Below are 20,654 nucleotides of genomic sequence, written 5' to 3'. Positions count from 1 at the left end.
ATGAGTGCAAATGAGGTAAGTTAAGTAGGTAAGGCAATAAATAGGCCACGGTGGCGGAGTAATTATAATATAGCAATTAAACACTGGAATGGTAGATGTGCAGAAGATGAATGTGCAAGTAGAGATACTGGGGTGCAAAGGAGCAAGATAAATAAATAAATACAGTATGGGGATGAGGTAGTTGGATGGGCTATTTACACCCTCACAGGTGCAGTGATCTGTGAGCTGCACTGACAGCTGGTGCTTAAAGCTAGTGAGGGAGATAAGAGTCTCCAGCTTCAGTGATTTTTGCAGTTCATTTGCAGCAGAGAACTGGAAGGAAAGGCGGCCAAAGGAGGAGTTGGCATTGGGGATGACCAGTGAGATATACTTGCTGGAGCGGGTGCTACGGGTGGGTGCTGCTATGGTGACCAGTGAGCTGAGATAAGGCGGGGCTTTACCTAGCAGAGACTTGTAGATGACCTGGAGCCAGTGGGTTTGGCGACGAGTATGAAGCCATGGCCAGCCAACGAAAGGTTACAGGTCGCAGTGGTGGGTAATATATGGGGCTTTGGTGACAAAACGGATGGCACTGTGATAGACTGCATCAATTTGTTGAGTAGTGTTGGAGGCTATTTTAGTTACAGTGTCCAAAGAAGGACCAGAAGTATACTGAATTGTGTCGTCTGCATAGGGGTGGATCAGAGAATCACCAGCAGCAAGAGCGACATCATTGATGTATACAGAGAAGATAATCGTCCCGAGAATTGAATCCTGTGGCACCCCCATAGAGACTGCCAGAGGTCCGGAAAACAGGCCCTCCGATTTGACTCACTGAACTCTATCTGAGAAGTAGTTGGTGAAGGGCCGCCCCCACGTGGTGAAGGTAGGAAACAACACCTCCACTTTGCTGATCCTCAGCCCTGAGGACCCACAAGGATGCGTGCTCAGCCCCCTCCTGTACTCCCTCTTCATTCATGACTGCGTGGCCACGCATACCTCTAACTCAATCATCAAGTTTGCAGACGACACAACAGTGGTAGGCCTGATTACCAACAATGACGAGACAGCCTACAGGGAGGAGGTGAGGGCCCTCGGAGTGTGGTGCCAGGAAAATAACCTCTCACCCAACGTCAACAAAAGAAAGGAGCTGATCGTGGACTTCAGGAAACAGCAGAGGGAGCACCCCCCTATCCACATCGACAGGACCACAGTGGAGAAGGTGGAAGGCTTCAAGTTCCTTGGCGTACACATCACTGACAAACTGAAATGGTCCACCCACACAGTGTGGTGAAGAAGGCGCAACAGCGCCTCTTCAACCTCAGGAGGCTGAAGAAATTTGGGTTGGCACCTAAAACCCTCACAAACTTTTACATATGCACAATTGAGAGCATCCTGTCGGGATGTATCACCGCCTGGTACGGCAACTGCACCGCCAGCAATGGCAGGGCTCTCCAGAGGGTGGTAAGGTCTGCCCAACGTATCATCAGGGGCAAACTACCTGCCCTCCAGGACACCTTCAGCACCCGATGTCACAGGAAGGCCAAAAAGATCATCAAGGACAACAGCCACCCAAGCCACTGCCTGTTCACCCCGCTATCATCCAGAAGGCGAGGTCAGTACAGGTGCATCAAAGCTGGGACCGAGAGACTGAAAAACAGCTTCTATCTCAAGTCCATCAGACTGTTAAATAGCCATCACTAGCACATTAGAGGCTGCTGCCCCATATACATAGACTTGAAATCACTGGCCACTTTAACAAATTAAACACTAGGTCACTTTAATAATTTTTACATATGTTGCATTACTCATCTCATATGTATATACTGTATTGTATCCTATTCTACTGTATCTTAGTCTATGCCGCTCTGACATTGCTCGTCCAAATATTTATATATTCTTAATTCCATTCCTTTACTAGATTGTGTGTATTGTTAGATATTACTAGATATTACTTGTTAGATATTACTGCACTGTTGGAGCTAGATACACAAGCATTTCGCTACACCTGCAATAACGTCTGCTAAACATGTGTATGTGACAAATAACATTTTATTTGATTTTGATTTGCATACAGCATGCATGTTTTGGAACATTTTAATTCGGTATATTTGTATTCTTCCTTTCACTTTGTCATTTAGGTTACTATTGTGGAGTCACTACAATGTTGTTGATCCATCCTCAGTTTTCTCCCATCACAGCCATTGAACTCCATAGCTGTTTTAAAATCACCATTGTCTTCATGGTCACATCCCTGAGCAGTTTCCTTCCTGTCCTGCAGCTCAGTTCAGAGGGACCACTTTTGATGTATCTGGGTGGTTTAATACATTATCAACAGCATGATTATTACCTTGACCATGCTTAAAGAGATTCAATGTCTGATTTGTTATTGTCACTCATCTACCAATCACTGCCCTTCTTTGAGGCTTTCAGAAAGCTCCCTGGTCTTTGTAGTTGAACCTTGCCATAGATCACAGGCACATTTGGAAAAGAGACCTAGGTCTCAATATGTCTTCTTTGTCAAAATAAAGGTTAAATAAAAAATATGTGCTTGAAATTCAATACTCCACAGATGTTGTATGTATGGGAGACAGAGGAATGGGCTAGTCATTAAAAAATCACGTCAATCCATATTATTTCACACAGAGTGAGTCCATGTAAATTATTATCTGATTTGTTAAGACATATTTTATTCCTGAAATAATTTAGGGTTGCCTAAACAAAGGGGGTGAATACTTATGCAACAACTATATTTAATTTGTATACATTTGTAAAAATGTGTAGAACCATGTTGTGTAGATCAATGGCAATTACATCTATTTCAATCCCACTTTGTAAAGCAACAAAATGTGAAGAAATCCAGGGGGGTGTATACTTATGATACCCACTGTAACTGGCTGTTCAGAGGAGATAGGGAAGTGGTGTTGAGACCTGCTTTGACTACCAATACACTAGCTATACACACAGATTAAATTGCTATGCAATGGCCATATGAAGGTCCATTCAATGAGATTGCCTCCATTGCCTCAGGTGTGTGTATGTAACGTGTGTGCTGTATATTCTACTCCGTGGATCTGTCATTTGAACTTGTTTGATTCTCTGTGCGTGTTTTACAGTACACCAAAAGTAGTTACAGTGCAATTCTGCTCTATAGTGAAAATTATAGCATTGAGAATTTGTCCTTTCAGCCTCATTGTTAATCAAATGGACAACTGAGCAGCACAGGGCAGAACCACTTCAGTAAAGCTGCAATAAGAGGGCAGCGTTCTCCTCCTTCTGATGACTTTCATTCACATTACTATTCATGGAGAGCTCAACCTCCCAGCACCCAGGTCCCCAGGCCACTGTAACAGGCCAATTCCTCTCATTAATCCCACTCAAAGAGCATACAAATGTTTGAACATATAACTGCATCATTATAAAAAACTATTTCACAACATTTTTGTCTTCTCCGACCCTGAAATCCTGTAATTAATTAAATGGAATATGTGAAACGGGATGTTCAGTGGCTTCCCAGAGGGCTCTCTGTGATGTGATGATACCTTCTCTCTGCCATCTGTCCTGGGGTGGGAGTGTGTATGGGCGTGTGGAGTGTGTGTATGGATGCTGTGGTAGAAGGACAGTACTCACCCCCTCACTGTTCTGGCCAGTCTTAGCCAGCATCTCCTGCAGGGCCCGCACAGAGAGAGAATGCTCCAGCACAAAGTTACAGATGCACAGGTCTGGAGGGACATACTAGAAGAGACAGAGGAAGAGAGATCGGGGTTTAGGGTTGTATGCAGCAGACAATTGCCAGTTACAAGTGAGGATTTCAAACCATGTTAAAAAGGCTCAATATAAAATGTAGATTAAATGGAAACCCAGAAAAGGCTTTTGATTGGTCACTACAGATGTCTGGTCCTCAGATTGGTCAGTCACAGATTGTGACTGAGTCTGTTGTTCTTTACTAAGCATTTTTTGTCCATTACACCCATGACTAATAATCAGAACAACCATCAATTACAAACGCCAGAGATTGATTGCACTTGAAAACCATTTTAGATGCCTGTTCCACATTCCCTCAGCACTGCAGAGTGAGAGAAACGCAATAACACAGATGTCTTTGAAAACATTCAATCAATCTTATTTAATAAGGAAAAGCCTACAGGAAAAGCCTATATTGTGTCTCCCAAAATAGTTCTGAATGTCTGTGTAAGTCAGTCCACCTGCTCTACAAGATGCAACTTTTGAAAGCTTCAGTTACTGATAAAACTAACACATATCAACTAACTGGAGGGCCAAATTCATAATTCTATATCATTACAGCAAGTGCCTATAGTATCGGTTTATGTGGATCTTGGCCAATCTAGGGCTTGGAAAGAGAGCATGAATCTGTGAGACCACAGGAGAGAGAGAGAGAGAGAGAGAGAGAGAGAGAGAGAGAGAGAGAGAAAGGGAGAGAGAGAGAGAGAGAGAGAGAGAGAGAGAGAGAGAGAGAGAGAGAGAGAGACCGAGAGACAAAGAAACAGAGAGAGTGGAGCACTCATCCCTTCTTCATACAGGACAGGGCAGCAGTCTGATAGAATGAGGCAGAGAGGGAGATACTTAGGGACCTGCAACACTCAAGATAAATGATGCACAGCAAACACACACTATCCTCCTTTAAGTAGCAACATGTAAAACTTGGCTAAGCTGGTTCACCTTGTTACAGGTAAATCTAACTTTAAATAGGAACTTCAGCCGACCTATTTCTACTCTGCTGTGAGCCTACCTGCTTTCTACACTCAGGTTAAACTAAGTTAATATGTGAAATAATCTAAAGCTGTATCGGTGCAGCTATCCATTCTCCAGACATTTTAATTATGCACATTTAAATCATGGTGGAGTATAGATCCAGAGAGCTTGACCAACGGTGGCAGGACAGTGAAGTTACACCAGTAAAACAGACATGATGTGATTTGTAGTGACACATGCCAACATCGGAAGCCCAGTGCCTCTCTTAGGACAGCCTCAAGCATCAGCTTCAGAGATGTCAAAATGATGTCAAAGTGGCTTAAAGTAACGTACTCAGACATAATGACCTTAATGACCTGCCATTACTAAGGGCATTTTGAGAATTGTCATCACTGTTTTTAGTCAAAACACACACATATGCTATGCTCACACATGCACCCATCCACACAACCAGGAGTTACAGCCACAGCAGCACAGACACTGTAAAAGCCCGGCGTCCATTTGATCCGCACCCTATTAGAGGACTCTGTGCCAGTTGTTTTTCTTTGATTAGATTAGATTTTCTCCCCCGTTCCACTCTTTCCTGGCATGCTGTTGGGGAAACACAATAGAGGGTAGTAGGGAGGAATCTGTGTTGGGGCACTGGGGCGTAGGTCTGTGTGTCCTCAATCTGAGAGGGCATATCATGAAGACATATTTAGGGCTGCTTGTCTACACACTGCTCTTTGGTTTATGGCTCATGCTGTGGGAGGGGAGCAGCTAGACCAATGGATCACATATCCCATCTTCTCTGGGGAGGAGGTCCAAAAGGTTACATACCACTTTCACTTTGATTACCCCAAGAGATGACCTCTCAATTTAGCTCCTTCATGTTCACCGTAATGTCAGAGTACATACTGTGTATTAGTTCAGAAACCGAGAAGTAGTTGGCTATATCATCATCTTCATCTTATCTAACAGTTAATTGGCCATCTCATTAGTTAAACATTCACTTTACAATAGCTGTACATTGTTGATTCTATGATGCGTGCTTCAGCTCTCTGGTGATCCTACCACGAGAGAGCTGACGGGGGAGCAGCTAACCATGAATAAACATCAACTGCTAATTCATTGGCTGATTGATGTCACATTTAAACATGCACCATTTAAATCAACATCCTTGTTGCCTTGTGTATGTCTCCCTGCACTGTAAAAAAATAGAAAAAATATGTTTATTCAACGTACAATTGTAAGGGAACCAGCTGCAATGGGATTGTGAGTTTGCTCAACAAAAATGTGTCTTATTATTATTTATAGCAAACTCACAATCCTATTGCAGCTAGTTGCCTTACAATTGTACGTTGAATCAACAAACAGTGCATTCAGAAAGTACTCAGACCCCTTGACTTTTTTCACATTTTGTTACGTTACGTGAATAAATCCAAGCCATGAGGTCGAAGGAATTGTCCGAAGAGTTACGAGACAGGATTGTGTCGAGGCACACATCTGGGGAAGGGTACCAAAACATTTCTGCAGCATAGAAGGTCCTCAAGAACACAGTGGCCTCCATCACTCTTAAATGGAAGAAGTTTGGAACCACCAAGACTCTTCCTACAGCTGGCCGCCTGGCCATCAGGGGGGTGACCAAGAACCCGATAATCACTCTGACAGAGCTCCAGAGTTCCTCTGTGGAGATGGGAGAACCTTCCAGAAGGACAACTATCTCTGCAGCATTCCACCAATCAGGCTTTTATGGTAGAGTGGCCAGATGGAAGCCACTCCTCAGTAAAGGCACATGACAGCCCGTTTGGAGTTTGCCAAAAGGCACCTAAAGGAATCTCAGACCATGAAAAACAAGATTCTCTGGTCTGATGAAACCAAGACTGAACTCTTTGGCCTGACTGTCAAGCATCACATCTGGAGGAAACCTGGCACCATCCCTACGGTGAAGCATTGTGGTGGCAACATCATGCTGGGGGGGGGATGTTTTTCAGTGGCATGGACTGGGAGACTAGTCAGGATCGAGGGAAAGATGAACGGAGCAAAGTACAGAGAGATCCTTGATGAAAACCTGTTCCAAAGCACTCAGGACCTCAAACTGGGGCGAAGGTTCACCTTCCAACAGGACAATGACCCTAACCACACAGCCAAGACAACGCAGGAGTGGCTTCAGGACAAGTCTCCGAATGTGCTTGAGTGGCCCAGCCAGAGCCCGGACTTGAACCCGATTGAACATCTCTGGAGAGACCTGAAAATAGTTGTGCAGCAACGTTCCCCATCCAACCTGACAGAGCTTGAGAGGGTCTGCAGAGAAGAATGGGAGAAACTCCCCAAATTCAGGTGTGCCAAGCTTGTAGCATCATACCCAATAAGACTTGAGGATGTAATTACTGCCAAAGGTGCTTCAACAAAGTACTGAGTAAAGGGTCTGAATACTTATGTAAATGTGAATACATTTCTAAAAACTTGTTTTTGCTTTTGGGGTATTGTGTGTAGTTTGATGAGGGAAAAAAACGGTTTAATCAATTTTAGAATAAGGCTGTAACGTAACAAAATTTGGAAAAAGTTAAGTGGTCTGAATACTTTCCGAATGCACTGTATATACACTGCTCAAAAAAATAAAGGGAACACTTAAACAACACAATGTACCTCCAAGTCAATCACACTTCTGTGAAATCAAACTGTCCACTTAGGAAGCAACATTGATTGCCAATACATTTCACATGCTGTTGTGCAAATGGAATAGACAACAGGTGGAAATTATAGGCAATTAGCAAGACACCCCCAATAAAGGAGTGGTTCTGCAGGTGGGGACCACAGACCACTTCTCAGTTCCTATGCTTCCTGGCTGATGTTTTGGTCACTTTTGAATGCTGGCGGTGCTTTCACTCTAGTGGTAGCATGAGAGTGGTAGCATGTCTACAACCCACAAAAGTGGCTCAGGTAGTGCAGCTCATCCAGGATGGCACATCAATGCGAGCTGTGGCAAGAAGGTTTGCTGTGTCTGTCAGCGTAGTGTCCAGAGCATGGAGGCGCTACCAGGAGACAGGCCAGTACATCAGGAGACGTGGAGGAGGCCGTAGGAGGGCAACAACCCAGCAGCAGGACCGCTACCTCCGCCTTTGTGCAAGGAGGAGCAGGAGAAGCACTGCCAGAGCCCTGCAAAATGACCTCCAGCAGGCCACAAATGTGCATGTGTCTGCTCAAACGGTCAGAAACAGACTCCATGAGGGTGGTATGAGGGCCCGACGTCCACAGGTGGGGTTTGTGCTTACAGCCCAACACCGTGCAGGACGTTTGGCATTTGCCAGAGAACACCAAGATTGGCAAATTCGCCACTGGCGCCCTGTGCTCTTCACAGATGAAAGCAGGTTCACACTGAGCACGTGACAGACGTGACAGAGTCTGGAGACGCCGTGGAGAACGTTCTGCTGCCTGCAACATCCTCCAGCATGACCGGTTTGGCGGTGGGTCAGTCATGGTGTGGGGTGGCATTTCTTTGGGGCCGCACAGCCCTCCATGTGCTCGCCAGAGGTAGCCTGACTGCCATTAGGTACCGAGATGAGATCCTCAGACCCCTTGTGAGACCATATGCTGGTGCGGTTGGCCCTGGGTTCCTCCTAATGCAAGACAATGCTAGACCTCATGTGGCTGGAGTGTCAGCAGTTCCTGCAAGAGGAAGGCATTGATGCTATGGACTGGCCCGCCCGTTCCCCAGACCTGAATCCAATTGAGCACTTCTGGGAAATCATGTCTCGCTCCATCCACCAACGCCACGTTGCACCACAGACTGTCCAGGAGTTGGCAGATGCTTTAGTCCAGGTCTGGGAGGAGATCCCTCAGGAGACCATCCGCCACCTCATCAGGAGCATGCCCAGGCGCTGTAGGGAGGTCATACAGGCACGTGGAGGCCACACACACTACTGAGCCTCATTTTGACTTGTTTTAAGGACATTACATCAAAGTTGGATCAGCCTGTAGTGTGGTTTTACACTTACATTTTGAGTGTGACTCCAAATCCAGACCTCCATGGGTTGATAAATTGGATTTCCATTGATTATTTTTGTGTGATTTTGTTGTCAGCACATTCAACTATGTAAAGAAAAAAGTATTTAATAAGATTATTTATTTCATTCAGATCTAGGATGTGTTGTTTAAGTTCCCTTTATTTTTTTGAGCAGTATATTTTTTATAGTGTGTCCCTACACTGTCCTTATGCTCCACATGTCGATCTGACTGATCACAAGGGAGGGGACATCAAAATCAACCCTCTCATTCTGCTTTTAGATTGTGATTGTACACTCGTAGAAAAAAAGGTGCTATGTAGAACCATACAGGATTCTTGGGTTTGTCCCCATAGGGGAACCCTTTTTGGTGCTGGGTAGAACCCTTTGCAGAGGGTTCTTCAAAGAACCCCCTCTGTATGATTATACATACTGTTATGATCGTCTGAAGAACTGGACCAAGGTGCAGCGTGGTAGGCGTACATTTTACTTTTAATAAAAATGACACCGGAAAAAACAACAAAATACAACAATGAACGTAAAGCTATATGCAGTGCAGAAAGCAACTACACACAAACAAGATCCCGCAATCTCAGGTGGGAAAAAGGCCTGCCTAAGTATGATCCCCAATCAGAGACAACAATAAACAACTGCCTCTGATTGGGAACCATACTAGGCCAACAAAGAAATAGAAACCTAGATATTTCCACCCAAGTCACACCCTGACCTAACAAAATAGAGAATAAAAAAGGGTCTAAGGTCAGGGCGTGACACATACAGTCTATGAAGGGTTCTGCCTAAAACCCTCAATGAACGGTTCTACCAACCTTATTAGCCTTTAACATTTTATTATTTATGACAATACATTATGTATATCATAAGGCCTTTCTTCGAGGGCCTAGTTACAGTGCATTCGGAAAGTATTCAGACCCATTGACATTTCCCACATTTTGTTATGCTACAGCCTTATTCTAAAGTGGATTAAATAGTTTTTTTCGTGGTGGTTCCAAACTTCTTCCATTTAAGAATGATGGAGGCCACTGTGTTCTTGGGGACCTTCAATGCTGCAGAAATGTTTGGTCATTATGGGGTATTGTGTGTAGATTGATGAGAAAAATATATATTTTATCAATTTTAGAATAAGGCTGTAATGTAACAAAATGTGGAAAAAGTCAAGGGGTATGAATACTTTCCGAATGCACTGTATACCCTAACACTGTGGTGTTAGGAATCTCCTGGTTTACAGGCCACATCAGGCCTGCGAGTCACATTATGCAGGCTTGCAAAGTGACGTGTAATTCCTAGTGGAATCCAGCCAGAGTTAGGATATCCAACAAGTGGAATTGTTAATCACCCGCAACCTGAATTCAGAATGACTGCCAGGGTAGGGAAGATTGAATAGTGAGACTACCTCAATCATCTAAACTGGAACAACTATCTCAGTAAAGGGTGCAATAAATGCAATTACTAACAGATTGGATTAGTTAACCCACTGTTCCTAGGCCGTCATTGTAAATAAGAATTTGTTCTTAACTGACTTGCCTAGTTAAATAAAGGTTCAATAAATAAAAAATTACAAAATTAAAAAACGGTATGTTATTTATCTTTGTGTAGATTAAAAATAATCAACCAATCAATGTACATGCAAAAATACAGATATTACAGTAAAACAAACAATACCGAAATTCTTCTTGCAATAGAGCATGCTGTGAAATAGTATATGGTTCTATGTAGAACCCTTCTTGCCTTCCAAATAATCCTGCTTGCCTTCCAAAGAATCATCAAAGAACCGTTCCATCCAAAAATTGTTCTTAGGATGTTAAAGGTTCAACGTAGAACCCTTTGCCTTACAAAGAACTCATGTCTTTGAAAAGGTTCTTCTTTTTATAAAAAGTGTAGTGGTACTGTAGTTAGTTGAGTAGTTTTTTTCCCCTTTCCCGTCTCTGGTCCTGTCCCTGGGGGATGACTGCATTTCATACAAACACCAAGCAATAAAGAAAAAGTGTCAGACAGGAAGAGCATCCATTACACCTGTCTAGTGTAATTACCATCCCATCTGGGATGAAAGCATCCAGACCCTCCCATTGCCTCTCCTTTCATCCCTAGGTGAGTGCTGTGGGGTGGCGGTGAAGAGGGGGAATACTGTAGCTAAGCAGTGTATACATAAATCACTATCACTCCACACTCTCTCGCTCTCTTATGTTCTCTGTGTCTGTGTCTCTATCTCAGTGTCTATGTAACTGGCTTCCCGGCCACGTTGAAATTAATCGGAGACAATGTTAAAGGTAGACTCAGTGATATGACATAGAGGCAGAAAATAAACAGCATAGTAGATCAATTTCCGCAACAACTAAGAGTGTTGATGCGCAAGGCCCAACTTCTCTGCTGTTTTGGTCCCATGGCTACCACGCTGTACATAGCGTGAAGTGAACCCGTGCACATGCGCAGATACTGTGTGTGATTGTGTGAGAGTGAAGTGTTGCATCTCGCTTGTCTCAATATCTCCGGTGCTGCTTGTGGCAACATCATTTAGCTGAGTCTACCTTAAATGGATTATGATTAAAAGAACAATCAATGCTGAAAAATCGAATCATGCCAGGTTACAGCGACAGAGGGAATGGAATTAGGAAGCGCTGATGAGGGCGACTGGCTTCACTGTGTAATATTGTCACTTGGACAGCTGCAATGTTTTAAAGTGCAATATTGCTATGCTTTCATAGAACTAGTTCTATAGAACAGCAATGGTGCTTTTTCCCCAAGTATATTCCAAAACTACAAGCAAGCGAAATGTGACAAATGAAACTAATCGGCTTTGAAATAGTAAGAATTGTCACATGTTGTAAGTCATTCAGGACAGACCTACATCCTTTGATGTGACAAATGCTGATTTGTTTTTTAAAACAATTAAGCCTCGCCCAATCCATCCTTATAAAACTTGCAGTGATGTTGCACGTAGTTGCACAAACCACAAATGCATTAGCACTGACAAAGCACCAGGCTGCATTACAACATTGAGCAATTATAGCAAACAACCACAGTTTGTTTATGAACTAATCAAGAAAAACCGCATGGTCTAATTTCTCCAAATTGAGCATTATCATAAAACTGGAGGCCTGCTGAGACGTACAATCACAAAACAAAATACATAATAATTGTTGCATCATGTATAATCAGGTGACTGTGATTGGTTCCTGTTTCTGATAATGTGGTATATTAAGCTGCCTCTGTGCTGCTCTCAGCGTGTCCCTGGTTACTAGAGAGCAGGATCTGATTTCTTTTAGGGCCAATGCTGATAGTCATTTTTTGGGGTCCAGGATGGCCAATATTCAATATTATTACATTTGAACATTTTGATGACAACAATTAATCAATTATAAAATCATACAATTGATTTGACTTAGTTTTTTCCAATTTAACTACATAACAACATATTGGTAATAATCTTTAATTTGAATGGTAAATCTCTTGATAAACTGAGTAAATCAAGATGTCATAGGCAGGTGAATGCATATTCAATAGGAGTGTGTGCATGCATTGAGTTATTTACCTTGTTTTGGCTGCTTTCAGTGGAGTACAAGGGGGTACAGTTGATAAATAATCTGTTTCCATTCCATTTATGACTAATCTCTTCTTTTATACTTTTATACTTTTATTCTTTTATAGTGTACTGAATAAACTCCATGCAATCACTCACTCATGAGTCTCTCTCTCACAGTACATGCAAGCAGTGGGCAAGGGAGAGACATGTCATTTAATCCGATGAATTTATAACATTTTTGGAGACATTCAGCATAGTGTAGACCCTGGTTACTTGAAGACCCTGGTTACGTGTGTAGACCTTGATTACATGTGTAGACCCTGATTACGCGTGTAGACCCTGATTAAGTGTACATTCAGGTTACTTGAAGACCCAGGTTACTTAAAGACCCTGGTTACGTAAAGACCCTGGTTACGTAAAGACCCTGGTTACGTAAAGACCCTGGTTACGTAAAGACCCTAGTTACATGTATATGGACTCAGTGAACATGTGGTTAACATGTCCTGGCATTCTCTCATCTTACTCACTGGGCTCTATGGAGAACACCTTGGAAGACCTTATCTCTGACTCAAATACACCCTTTCTCACAACATTATCATCTACACTGAACGGTAGGAGAGAATCAGGCACTCTGAAAAGATGAGGGCGATAATTCTACATTCAAGATGTTAGTTCCGGTAGGAAATACTTTATTATATCTTAGAGTTAGAGCCACGACGAAATTCTGCCTCATGTTTTCTTGCATAAGATTTTAGTATGAGACAAACAAACAATGAATAACGTGACAACCCTACTCCTCTCCACAGTAAGTTGTTTCTATGTGCCTACCTTTGCCTCTGATGTAGGTTCCAGGTAGCACAGTCGATTGCCGAGCCCCTCTGCAGTCAGGCAGAACTTGCGATTCTCCTTGTGGATGCAGGCGACACACTGGAGCACCACTTCATCATCCTGTCAAGACAAAATTGAGGTTTTCAGAGTAAGAGGAGGTAGACAAAAAAAACACTACCCTCAACCGGCGCCCATCAACCACCTTTTAACAGGGGGAGATTATTCACTGTGACTCCACACTCTTAGAAAAAAATCTAGAACCTAAAATGCTTCTTTGGCAGTCCCCACAGGAGAACCCTTTGAAGAACCCCTTCTGGTTCCAGGTAGAACCCTTTTGATTCCAGGTAGAACCCTTTCCACAGATGGTTCTATATAGAACCTAAAATAGTTATTCTATATGGAACCAAAAAGGGTTCCACCTGGAACCAAAAATTGTTCTTCTATGGGGACAGCTGCAGAACCCTTTTGGAACCCTTTTTTTCTAAGAGTATGTTCTGGAAACAGTGGATTCATCTACCCAGACACTGGATGGGTAGAAAAAAGTAATAATTTACATCATTGCAGAATAATTTGACATAATTGCAGAGCATTACATTGAATGTGCTGCTGGTTTAAGATTCAGGCTTCACAATCTTTTCTCAAGGACCATATTTTCCGCAGCAAAATAGGTACCTTAAAAATTTAAAGGAAAAATGGTGGGGTGAGATTTCTAGTATTTTACGTCTTAATGAAGCCTTGACACACCATTTATTTTATTTATTTATTTATTTCACCTTTATTTAACCAGGTAGGCAAGTTGAGAACAAGTTCTCATTTACAATTGCGACCTGGCCAAGATAAAGCAAAGCAGTTCGACAACATACAAAAACACAGAGTTACACATGGAGTAAAACAACATACAATCAATGATGCAGTAGAAAAAAAAATAAGACTATATACAATGTGATCAAATGATGTGAGATAAGGGAGGTAAATGCAGAACTGGAGAACAGGTTGACACAAATGCTAAAGAAAAAGACAATGCAATATTAACTCCTGCTTTGAGGAGTTAATATTGATGACTAATACATTTCTCTATTTGGGCTCACTGTTTCGGGCTATTGATTGGGTAGTCTTCTGCTAAGGTGATGAACGAACACGAATGATCCATTGAGGATCCCTTTAAGTCTGCCAAATATCCTTTAGGCTATTCACACTATTTACAGTGCCTTCAGAAACCATGCACACCTTTGACTTTTTCCACATTTTGTTGTTACAGCCTGAATTTAAAATTGATTGAATTTAGATTTTTGGTCAGTGGCCTACACACAATACCCCATAATGTGAAAGTGAAATTTTATCTATTTTTGTATTATTTAGGAGTAGAATGTGTCTTAACAAGTCACATAATAAGTTGCATGGACTCAATCTGTGTGCAATAATAGTGTTTAACATGAATTTGAATGACCACCTCATCTCTATACCCAACAGATACAATTATCTGTAAGTTCTGTCAGTCGAGAAGTGAATTTCAAACACAGATTCAACCACAAAGACCAGTGAGGTTTACCAATGCCTCAGAAAGAAGGGCTCCTATTGGTAGATGGGTAAAAAAATTTAAACAGATATGGAATATCCCTTTGAGCATGGTGAAGTTATTAATTACACTTTGGATGGTATGTCAAGAACCCCAGTCACTACAAAGATACAGGTGTCCTTCCTAACTCAGTTTCCGGACAGGAAAGAAACTGCTCAAGGATTTCACCATGAAACAATGGTGACTTTAAAATAGTTACAGAGTTGAATGGCTGTGATAGGAGAATACTGAGGATGGATCAACAACATTGTACTTACTCAACAATACTAACCTAATTGACAGAGTGAAAAGAATGAAGCCTGTACAGAATACAAATATTCCAAAACATGCACTAAAGCAATACTGCTAAAAATGTGGCAAAGCAATATACTATTTGTCCTGAATACAAAGTGTTAAGTTTGGGGCAAATCCAATACAACACATTACTGAGTACCCCTCTGCATGTTATTCTGCCATTAAGTTGTGTCACATATCAGTTTGCAAACAATGTAAATAAATATATAATCATTGAGTTAATAAAGCCCCATACAAACATGGACTTTTTATTGTGTAAGACAGCTCCAAAATGCAGGTGTTTTAGCCTATGTAGCGTAGTGCTTTCCGTGGTGGAGGGGCAGCCAGCGAATGCACAGAACATAGGCATTGGTAATCTTCTCTAGTTGTGCTGTGATTGACTAAGTGTTCGGTCACTCATGGAGACACTACGTCACCGCAGAATCTACAGGGAGAGCTAGGCAGTTCAAGCCCCCTTGGGTACTGCCATAGATGGCAGCTTTATTAAATAGTACCTGCAAAAAAACTGTCTCAACATCAACAGTGAAGAGGCGACTCCGGGATGCTGGCCTTCTAGGCAGAGTTGCAAAGAAGAAGCCATATCTCAGACTGGCTAATAAGAAGAAAAGATTAAGATAAGAAAAAGAACACAGACACTGGACAGAGGAACTCTGCCTAGAAGACGAGCATTCTGTAACCATGTTTGCCAGTGACATTCTCTTCCCATTAAAATATAATTTTTCTAAAAACGTTAATTAGGCTAATAGACCCATGTAATTCCAGTAGATATTGCGAGGGTTGTTTTGTTTGCGCAATGTGCTGTCTGTGCTTCGGTATATTGTCTACAAAAGTGGATCCTCGTGATTGTATTTTCCTTCCTTTTAAGACCACATAGGCCTAATAAAATACAAATGGTAGGCTAACTGCGTCTCTCTCTCTCTCTCTCCCTCCCTCTCGCTCTCTGTGTAAGTTGACTTAAAGAAAAGTAAAGTTAAGAATTTATCTGAACTAACATCTTTCTGAATTTCTGTCGGTGTTTATTTTGAAAGTGCTGAACAAATAGGCCTACCTCATCGCAGCTCGTTTGCTTGCACTTGCGCATACTTAGAGCTAAGTGTTAAGATATAAGAACAAACATTATGAATTTACTGAACATAAATGTAATAATGTGTGTGTACAGTTCAAAAGTAAAACTGATGTTGGTATTCATTATCATTGAAGGAGAATGTGGATCTTATCAAGTTACACAAATCTCCAAAGAGTCAGTAGAAACCATATTTTTTTTACGCAAGTCAACCATATCAGTTATGGTTTTTAAAAGGGCAGTAAATGAGACTGAATGAACTGCCAGATGAGGCTCCGCCAGGTGTATTAGTGGTGCTGAAAGGAAAGTGCCGCTGTCGGGACAGCTTTATGTAGGCCCTAACATTTTTTCGACACCGTTTGTCATCGTTATGGTGCAATTCATGTATTGTTTAGTGTTGTGTCGTGTAGTGGCTTTGCTGGCATGCATCTAAAAAAATTGGTTGAGTTTGCCCCACCAAGATTTACATGCTAAAATCGCCACTGGCTGCATCATGTTATAGGTATGCTTGTAATCGTTAAGAGCTGGGGAGTTTTTCAGGATAAAAAAATGAACAGAATGGAACTAAGCACAGGAAAAATCCTAGAGGAAAACCTGGTTCAAACTGCCTTTCACTAGACACTGGGAAATGAATTTAACTTTCAGTAGGACAATAACCTAAAACACAAGGCCACATCTACACTGGAGTTGCTTGATAGACTTAAACCGAAAGACTCACAGCTGTTAATGCTGCCAAAGGTGCTTCTACAAAGTATTGACAGGGGTGTGAATGAGATATTTCAGTTTTTTATTTTTAATACATTTGTAAACATTTCTAAAAACATCTATTCACTTTGTCATTATGGGTTATTGTGTGTAGATTGATGAGGAACAGGTTTTATTTCATCCAATAAGGCTGTAATGTAACAAAATGTGGAAAAAGGGAAGGGGTCTACTTTCGGAAGTCACCAGTACAAATTAGGCTGAAGTAATTGATTGGAGAGTTCATAATGATCTAGCTAAATGTATGCTGAGGAGCATCATGAAAGAGAACAGCAGCTGTTCATTGCTTTGGATTGGATTAGGCCTACCTCAAGAGACAAGAGGCACTTGGCATGCACTTTGCTGAAGATATCATCTGATGATGCCTCCCTTATGGAAAAAAACCCCGAATTAATTTCACATTTAATCACATGTGAAGTGTTCCAAAAACACATGTTGTCATGTGATCTTATGTGAAGTTCATGTGATAACATGTGACAACATGTGACGCAACATGAGATAACATGAAACTACACGTGAAAACATGTGAAGTGTTCCAAAAACACGTTTTCATGTGACATTTTTTTCTGTAAGGGCTTATTAGATATGGAGGATTTGGTTTAAGTCATAGACCATGTAAGAGACAGTTTAAATACTGATAACAGATAATTGTCTTTTCACCACATTCTGGTCATCAATATATGCTAGTTATTACAGCTATACACTGGAAACTGCCATTATATAGTATATTTGGTATATCAATATCTTTTTATTCACTTTCTGGTTGTTTCTGACTAATGTTTCCAACCAGAATTTTCATTGTATGAATGTTATACAATATAATTAACATCAGTATAAGAACATATAAACACCCTTCAGCATGTGGTTAATGAATGTCTCTGTAAGAGAATCACTATGCAGTTGATGAATAATTAACAGGACGATTATTCACGCATGTTTTACACTATGTTCTAGTTCCATACACATTAATAAATGGGAATCCGGCAAAGAAATAAATAACATCAATGTTTAATGGATGTGATTTATTAAAGCTGTAAGCATTTACATTTTTTACTACAGTAATATTGCAGCAGCCGTAACCATATCACTGCTCAGTGTTCACAGACTGTATAGTGTTACTTTCCTACAGTATACTGCTTACTGAGGGAGCCCACTATCTGAAAATAAATATCATAAAATGCCCTTGTTCTGGAAACCTTGTGATTGCATTTACAGCACTCACTGGCAGCGTAAACACTGACATTTCTAATGTTCTTTTCCCAACGTAGCAGACAGGCAGAATGTGCTGATGTTGCTGCTAACTGAGAGATTGTTCTTCTACAATATTTAATCTGAAGGAAGGGATTCTGCAAAGAGAGGAGAGGAGAGAGCAGCAGCTGTAGCACTCCAGAGCAGAGTGGTATAGTAGCAGCATTCAGCCCTGTGTCGCTGTGTGTCTGAAGTCCGATGTGAAAGGCCCTGAGCTCTTAAAAAACACACTACCTCAGACATAATTTCAAGTCCTCTATGCACACGTGTGCTTCAGATGTTGCCCGTGAGGAAATTCTCCATCCATGCACGTTATAGCACTACTGTCTAGAAGGCATTTTTCTTTGCACTGTCTTTTACCGTTCATGACATATTCCAGCCTTGAGGACACTAATTGTCTATTGGTTTTGGACATTTATGATGGCAATTCAACTACAGCATACAAAATAGAACACATCTGATAGAACAGTGAATGCTGAGGTAGATGCTGCTGCAACTTACTATCCCACTGCACTATGGTGGAAACCACTGCATTATGGTGGAAATCCCTGCACTGTGGTGTAACCCACTGCACTATGGTAAACACCACTGCACTATTGTGTAAACCACTGTACTACGCTGTAAACCACTGCACTATGGTGGAAACCACTGTACTACACTGTAAACCACTGCACTATGGTGTAAACCCCTGTACTACGCTGTAAACCACTGCACTATGGTGGAAACCACTGTACTACGCTGTAAACCACTGCACTATGCAGTAAACCACTGCACTATGGTGGAAACCACTGTACTACGCTGTAAACCACTGCACAACGCTGTAAACCACTGCACTATGGTGGAAACCACTGTACTACGCTGTAAACCACTGCACTATGATGTAAACCACTACCAGAAATCAGAATCCTATCATACAAACATGCAGGCCAGGACCAATTTAAAACATTGTTTTCCTCTTTATGAATTTAATCGACATGAATAACCTGCATGGCATATCAACACCGTGGACACCACTGCACATGCAATCACTCTCTAGTCTCCAAACTGAGGAGCTGTGATTTGGGCCGTACGAGGCCATTATTGATTTGTCTCTCATATTGTGCCGTCAGGTCTGTCTGAGTGCCAGCAGCACGGCAAGAGGCCCTCGTTAATCAGATCGGTTCACTCTCCTCTCCTCTCACAGCCCAGGCTGGCCCGGGCTCTGTCTGGCCCCCACGTCTGGGCGCACACTCCCCCCATCTCTCCTCCCCGTCTACCTCATCTCTCCTCCTGTCTCAGGGCAGCATTATGTATCATACACACGCTAGGAAAGGCCCACAAACTCACCTCCCGTCTCACCTGGCCAACACAGAGGAGGTAAGGGAGGGAGGGAGGGAGGGAGGGAGGGAGGGAGGGAGGGAGGGAGGGAGGGAGGGAGGGAGGGAGGGCAGCCCGCTGCTAGCCTAACCACCATCCATCATTCATGAATGGATCTCAATTGATGTGAGCCTGGCTCTGAGATAGGTCCCTCTACTCTACAGCTGTGAGGGAGAGAGTCAGCTTAGGACAAGTAAATTTACACTGGCTGATTTAACTTGCAGATGTACAGTATAAGGTCATCCCTAATTACAGCACTCTACTAGACAAGTCATGAATCATCACTATCTACCAGTACCATCATGACTGTTATCACTTTCTATGAATAGCACAGCTTTAGAGGACGCTTTGTCCTTGACATAATTGGCTTTGACCTGACAGTGCTCCTCTCTGAATCAGGCCTTTTGGATGGAACATCTCCCCTGAGAGATCCTAGGGGGAATAGAGTGCATCTTGACACGTTAAATACTGTCAAATCCCTGGATAAGCAGTTTGACATCGAGCAGAGCTAAAAACCTACTACTACTACTACTGTACGTGAATGATAGCTCAGCTCATTCTGGATGTGCTATAATCACTTTAGCCCAACACACTGTAAAAACGTGAGATTTCTGCACAGTAACAGTGAGGCACATCACAAATCTCCCTGAATGTGCTGCAGACTAAATCACTTTCTCCCTGTTCTGTGAACACTGACACTGCACAGTCTGAGGTGACAGACTGGGGCTTAATATGATAAACCGGTGACACCTTTCCAAATCACCTTCTCCAAGCTCAGATCGCAGGTACTCTCACATTGCCAGATAATCTCACATTTCGCTTTGTACCAAGAAGCCTGACACGCAAGGCTATAGAGCGGAAGGTTTGAGGACTGAGATGTTAATCCTCGGGTAATGTTTTCCACACTGGCTTGTGTGGGTCAATGGGGCCGGAGGGAATGGCTGTCATTTTACAGGCTCCTAACCATTTTTTTCGCGTTGCTTGCAACTTATTTTGTATATAATGTTGATGCTTGCGTCTCTTATGACCGAAAAGAGCTTCTGGATATTAGAACAGCGATTACTCACCTCAAACTGGACAAAGATTTTTCTTAAATGAGTCAGACGCAAAGGATATAATGTTGCTCCCAGACAAGGCCCAAATCACCGTCATTCGCATGAAGAAAAGAAGGAAATACAGGGGGCGGAGATCAGGGTGCCTTGTGAGAATTTGTCGGCAAGTGGGTTACCCACCTCTACCATCTGTTCTATTAGCCAATGTGCAAACCCTGGAAAATAAACAGGATGAGCTCCGATCGAGACTATCCTACCAACT

The 20,654-nt window shown here is 42.2% G+C and overlaps 1 protein-coding gene across 1 annotated transcript in view; it reads right to left on the bottom strand.

The window, feature by feature from the left end:
• The window catches only part of LOC106587081 (ryanodine receptor 3), a 168,910-nt gene that overhangs the window by 100,421 nt on the left and 47,835 nt on the right, over positions 1-20,654 (bottom strand). The window contains 2 exon segments of the mRNA XM_045715707.1: positions 3,610-3,714; positions 13,042-13,161. Of these exon segments, the coding sequence (XP_045571663.1) occupies positions 3,610-3,714; positions 13,042-13,161 (225 nt within the window).

The sequence above is a fragment of the Salmo salar genome, chromosome ssa01 (genome assembly GCF_905237065.1).
Source record: "Salmo salar chromosome ssa01, Ssal_v3.1, whole genome shotgun sequence".
NCBI lineage: Eukaryota > Metazoa > Chordata > Actinopteri > Salmoniformes > Salmonidae > Salmo > Salmo salar.
This window is presented reverse-complemented; position numbering and strand designations above follow the sequence as displayed.